The sequence below is a fragment of the Etheostoma spectabile genome, chromosome 23 (genome assembly GCF_008692095.1).
Source record: "Etheostoma spectabile isolate EspeVRDwgs_2016 chromosome 23, UIUC_Espe_1.0, whole genome shotgun sequence".
Classification (NCBI taxonomy): domain Eukaryota; kingdom Metazoa; phylum Chordata; class Actinopteri; order Perciformes; family Percidae; genus Etheostoma; species Etheostoma spectabile.
Genome location: NC_045755.1, coordinates 547,822 through 554,198, shown reverse-complemented (window position 1 = coordinate 554,198; position 6,377 = coordinate 547,822). Strand labels below are relative to the sequence as shown.

At 40.8% G+C, this 6,377-nt stretch overlaps 1 protein-coding gene across 7 annotated transcripts in view; it reads left to right on the top strand.

Moving 5' to 3' along the window:
* The window catches only part of LOC116673488 (DENN domain-containing protein 5B), a gene marked incomplete at its 5' end in the record, with an annotated part of 86,106 nt that overhangs the window by 69,074 nt on the left and 10,655 nt on the right, over positions 1 to 6,377 (top strand). For 4 of the 7 annotated variants that reach the window (XR_004327849.1, XM_032505845.1, XM_032505846.1 and 1 more), the window contains 6 exon segments: positions 265 to 393; positions 1,444 to 1,565; positions 3,162 to 3,307; positions 4,382 to 4,423; positions 5,521 to 5,639; positions 5,921 to 6,108. Coding sequence is in view for 6 of the 7 variants with exons in the window: in XM_032505845.1 (XP_032361736.1) it covers positions 265 to 393; positions 1,444 to 1,565; positions 3,162 to 3,307; positions 4,382 to 4,423; positions 5,521 to 5,639; positions 5,921 to 6,108 (746 nt within the window). 7 annotated transcript variants of the gene reach the window in all.

Here is a 6,377-nt window from a genome sequence, read left to right as displayed (position 1 = left end):
TGCTTTCATTATATTTCATATCACACGCTATCTGTAACTTCAACGAGCAAAAAGTACAAACATATGCGGTGATGATGTCATTGTTGCGGTAGTGGCATGTGAGCGCCGTAACCGTCCGAGCCCTACTGCTCATACACACACTAACTGAAGTCAAAGCTGAAAAGGCAGGCTAATGGAAGTGGTCACACCAAAAGCTAAATACCAGTACTCAACCCCTGAGAGTCTATCATCCATCTCCTGTCCTTCCATTGTCTGTCTCCTCAGGCATATCCAGAGTATGTCAGAGATAAAGACAGATGTGGGACGAGCGAGGGCCTGGATCCGTCTGTCCCTTGAAAAGAAGCTGCTCTCTCAACACCTCAAACAGCTGCTGTCTCGACAAGCCTTAACCAAGTGAGCACACAGGATCATCCCCACTCACACACATACACTCGCTTTGTGCTTTTGATAGGTGAGATTGAGGCATACTAGGATCATTGCATATTTTATTTCATGTTCCTAAAGATAAGTTTTTGTTAACCAATCACACCAACGTGAAAATCCAAACAAAATGAATATTTTATCAAAGGTGTGAAGACATACAGTAGCTATTTTTGACATCAAAGCTTATAATTGCGTTTCTTCTGTGGGTGCTAATTCTTCCACCTCGTGGAAAATGGCTGGTCTTTATCAGACCAGACGTGTATTTGCCAAACTAACTAATTTGTCTTCATCTTTAGTCTTTTTTTTCTTGTGAAAGTGAAAAAACCTTACCTTTGTGTGGCTGTCCATAAGCTTTTCAGTGTGTTGGTCCCCCCCTAAGATTTTTTCTCAACCAGTGGAAGAGATGGCCCATTAGGACTGGAACTGTACCTGCTCTGCCTCATGACAGGAAAAAATCAAGCATGCACTCAAAATTATTACAGACATGTCATAGCATTTTTAAATTAAGTTCGCAATTCATTATTTATTCGGCAACGTAACGTTTCCATCAGCGTTATTCGCATAAGCTGTATATCGATCAAGATCAATCTGACAAGACCGAACGTATTTCCTTTGAGTCAATATTCATGAAATTCCATTGAATTTGACTGTTTCCATAAGGCATTTTTAATTCGATATTACTTAATTTGGATAAAAACGTGTGGATGGAAACATAGCTTATGACTAGAAATAGACAGGGCATAACCATATTTTTTTTTATTCCCACATGTTCTTAATGCAAGTACATAGATTAAAAAAACATTGATAAATAAAAAAGAAACATTGCCTGCTTCCTTTCTGGTTTACTTGAATAATAATAATAATATGTGGTTACCCATTACCAGCACCTGACCCAACTTGAAAATGTATCCAAACACAAGACTGACATTGAGTTCTAACATGTAAAGACAGTGGAGTTATTCTTAAGTAAACTGTGTGAACCTGACCTTGCTGTGCTGTGCTGTGCTATGTTGTCTACAGGAAGCTGTACAAACGCTACGCCTTCCTACGCTGTGAGGAGGAGAAGGAGCAGTTCCTCTTCCACCTGCTCTCTCTCAACGCTGTCGACTACTTCTGCTTCACTAGCGTCTTCACCACCATCAGTGAGTTCTGCACATGCCCTCTGACCTCTATTCAATCATAGCAAACACACATCAACACATTCCAAAGGCTGACCAGGGGTCTCATTGAAAAAACTGTGCGTAGGATCCTTAGTAAAAGTGTACATACGCCCAAAAGCCAAAAGTGGCATACGCCAAACAAAATTCTGATTTATAAAACCGTGCGTACGCACATCTGTAAATGTCCCGTTTATAAATCACCAATTACCTACAAGTGTGTGTAAGTGATTCAGCCTCTTGTCCCGCCCTGTACATCCCCATTTTTAACCATAAATAGTCAATGCATTGCACCTCGTAAATGTTGATGAGTATGTTAATGACCCTGGAAGTTGTTCTTTCATGACGCTGAATCATGACGAATCATGACGACTGGCGGAGAAAAAGCAAAGAATTGCTGCAATTCTAATTATAATTACAGCCAGTTCTTGCAAATAATATTTATATAAAGCACTTAGCTGTAAACAGTTGGTTGCAAGGGCCTGTATTTGGACCGGGATGGCACGGGAAGGCACGGTTCTGGCGCGTTGCCCTCTCTACTAGACCCAATTCAGTCCATATTGTAGATCCAAGAGCGCAGCTTTAGGGAATTTAAATCATTATGTTAGCCAGTCATCGTCATGGTACCTGAAGTCTCTTCCTCTCCTTATTCTTCCATTTGGAGTTAGTCCTCCTGCAGTGCCATCATGAAGTATTACGCGCAGTATTTTTGTTTACAACAATTTGTCAATTTAACACCTTGCCAAAAGTACATAATCAACTATATCCCCCACCCAGAGATACAATTTGAAGACAAAAGTGTAAAAGGCAAACACTCTTTTCTTCATGCAATATTGTCACCAATAGTATTAAAGTTTGGCCCGATAATGAGAACATTAATTGCGTGAGATCTAAACAGCTGTATTTTCAGACTTTGATTATATATGCACAATAGTAAAGACAGACATTAAATCATTTACAGAGTGTTCTGCCGTTATTTACTGCTAGGGTATAGCAGCTCTGCAATGCAATGGAAACGTGTTAATGTAATGAAGTTGATGAGTAAAATGATAGCAGTATTCAGGAAAAGGACAAAACTATGAAAACAAGTTATAGATTAAATTTGAAAAGTAGCCTCATTGACTCCTGTCGGCATCTCTAAACCACCTCATTCCATCTGTGAAATATCTAAAGACTTCTATATTTCTCTTCCCGCTTGTTCCTCTCTGAGTTTTTTGGTGTCAGCTGCAAGATGGATGAATGTGGATCAATGGCTGGCTAAGCTATTAGTATGAATAAACCATGAGGACGTACTGTATGTACAATTTCATCAAATTTTTATTCCACAATATGTTATTCAACTCCCAGACCAGCTCTGTCTCTCATTCAGATAAATGAACACACACTGTACATGCAGACTGTACGTTTCTGTAGCCACTGATACTGTGATCTGTAATTCTGTTGGCTTTCTGCTGCAGTGTTTGCCCTCAATCTGCGATTTCATAATTAAAGTGGCCCAGTTAGATAACCCACTTTGAGTCTAATTAGCATGTTAGTGTTTATTTCTCTGTTCTGGTGCTGACGTGGTGTTTGCCCCTGCAGTGATCCCGTATCGAGTCGTCATTATTCCCATCAAGAAGCTGAGCAACGCCATGACCACCTCCAACCCCTGGGTGTGTGCGTCAGGAGAGCTGGGAGACTCAGGCATCATGCAGATCCCCAAGAATGTCCTAGAGATGACCTTTGATGTTAGTATTGTGACCTTTGACCTCTCCCACACTGAGCACACAGCCAGTCACTCTGAGTGCAGATGGGTGCTGCTGAGCATGTTCTTCAGTTACACTCTCAGTTTACCTCCATGTGACTGTGACACCATCACTACTTCATTAAGTTCCTATTTATTACAAGACAGTCTCGCTTTGCCACACGTATCTCCTGTGGAGATCCTGTGGAGGCGCTAAACTTTAGCCGCAGAGAAGTGTCTCAGAAAAATAGCCTTGGAAACAAAAAACAAATGAAAACGCCACATACAATTAATTGAAATTAAGTTAACTGTTCACACAATATTCAAATGAACTGGATACATAGTTCATCTTGTGTACTATGTCCATAGATATCCCCACCAATCGGTCCCAAAACGTCCCAGTTAGAGAGTAACGGCCGTAAACATATTTTACGTAAATCTTTACAATCATTCCCCGAAAGGACCAAGCAGGCCTGCCTTGTTGACATGCCAGACCAAAGTTCGTTTATTACCTAATGTACTTTAAAAGACTGCCCTGTTAGGTCACACACTGATCAGTCCTATCGCTAATCCCGAATGTTTTCCAAAACCTTGCTGAATATTGAATACCTGATAAAGGTGGCAAAATCTAAATCTATATCATCAGACTTCATTGTGTTAAAATCACAGTGTTTTTCACAGTTGTTAACACAGTGATTTTCACACTTAGTTTTAACTAACAGGAATTACTATTTAAATCTAAATGAGATGAACATTAAATGAGCTATGGACAGGCAGGAGCTGTTTTCATTTATCAAAATTTACACTACATATATTATATTAGATTGCTGAAATGATGGAACTAGACTATTTTTAAAACATTGAGCTGACCAGCCTAGGTAATGTTTACAGAGCCATAAACCCGGTCCCCATTTGCTTCAGACTTTCTGCTGTCCTCCTCACTCTGCATGTCTGTCCGGGTGATGTTTTCATTCTGTTTGCATGACGGATGATGTTTTTGTTTTGGTTCTGAGATCGCCACACCACCATTTTGATTGTCCGTCCTTTGTGTCTTAACAAGTGTTTCCATCTCCCTCAGTCTGCTTTCAGGCCTCACACGCACATCTCCGCCTTGTTCAAGGTTAGAAGCCCCTGCTCCCATTTCATCCATCTCCTGTCTCTGTTCCAGTTGTCCGTAGCCAGTTTCCCCTACAGGCATGGTTGTCACAGTTAATTTGGATTGGGTCATAGTTGGTCTTTTATCTTGCTAAAAAGTGTTTTTTTAATAGAACACCACCTTTAATTCAGCTACAGTCACACCCTTGAATCTAAACACTGCTCTTTTTTATAATTGTAATCTGTAATGATTAGCACTGATTAAAACTAAGAGAATGGACCTTTTTCACAGCAGACATTTTGCCTTGTCATAGTAGGAAGTAAGTTGATCACCTTAACGATGGCTCAATTCCAATCAAGTGTCCCATAAGGCTATTTCAGTGAGTCAGCATGCACAACACCAAGGCCTCTCCTAAGTGTCTTCAAAACTTCGACATGGGACTCCAGAGCCAGGGATCGAACACCAACCTTGGCGGGCGACCGCTCTACCACTGAGCCACAGCCGCCCATTAATTGATTTGAACACAACTGTGCTTTTCCTATTATGACATGTCAACATGTCTGCCGTGAAAAAGGTCTATTGGGTTAAATAGAGACCTGTTAACTAAGTCAGGTTTGTGACAAAGTTACTTTGGAAACTAAGTGTATCAATGGAGTCGCCCCATTAAAAAGCATTAAGGATTTAATTTGACCGCTTCTCATTTCCATGGAGTCCATGAATGAAGCAGGGAAAAAAAGTTGAAGATACATGTAGAAACTGTATAAATAACATACAATTATATACATATAATTATATTGAACTAAAAATTAACAAATAAAACACTATAAATATAATCAGTCTGGAAGTAGGCACAGTTCTATTCATACAGTAGCCAGCAGTAAATAAATAGTGCTGTAGGGTGTTTGTACACTGATAAAGTATAAAAGTTAGGATATGATATTGCAAGATGATATTAATTCAACCTGAACTAGATTTTCTCTTTGCTGTGTGTGTGTGTGTGTGTGTGTGTGTGTGTGTGTGTGTGTGTGTGTGTGTGTGTGTGTGTGTGTGTGTGTGTGTGTGTGTGTGTGTGTGTGTGTGTGTGTGTGTGTGTGTGTGTGTGTGTGTGTGTGTGTGTTTAGTGTCAGAACCTGGGGAAGCTGACCACGGTGCAGCTGGGCCATGATAATGCTGGCCTCCTGGCTAAATGGCTGGTGGACTGTGTGATGGTTCGCAATGAGATCACAGGACATACCTATAGGTGAGTGTCATTCCAGAAGTCCTTTTTTCTGGTTTCCAGAGAAAGCTTTTTGCAGAGCTTTCAACCAACCCCCAAGGCAACTCTGTTTACTGTTTACTGGAGTTTGATAAAATAATTTTTGTGAGTTTTAGGAGGTTGCCAAGGCAGTCTTAAACACACAGTTCACTGCTTGGTCTGCCATTTTAACTGCCAAACTCAATCCATGCTCAGTGTTTTACAGACTCTGGCATCTGAGTTAGTCACCAAGTTATCAACGATATTTTTGTTGTCTCTATCCCCAGGTTCCCCTGTGGTCGTTGGCTTGGTAAGGGCGTGGACGACGGCAGCTTGGAGAGGGTCTTGATTGGTGAGCTGGTGGTGCCCAGCGGAGAGGAGGATTCTGGGAGAGGCTGCCGTACACCGCCGCTGCAGCGCTCGCCATCCCAGAGCAGACGCATCAGCATCACGTCACTGTCTGGGAGAGGATACAGTCAGTATCTGTCATCTATGGAAATTAATTCTAGTTATTAACACACTCTGATTAGTAATAGTAGACTTCATGTAGAGATGAGGGAAAAAAACAATCAGGGCTGTAGCCTTTCCTCCTAACACTCCCACAAGACAACGAAAAAAGATGAATTACCTGTTAAATGATATTTTCTGTATTTTTGTGTTGGAGTTGTTGTTTTAGGAAAATAACTTTAGTCTGTGTAGTTATTTTCAGGAAACTTCCTGGCTTTATCTTACAGGTCTGTATAA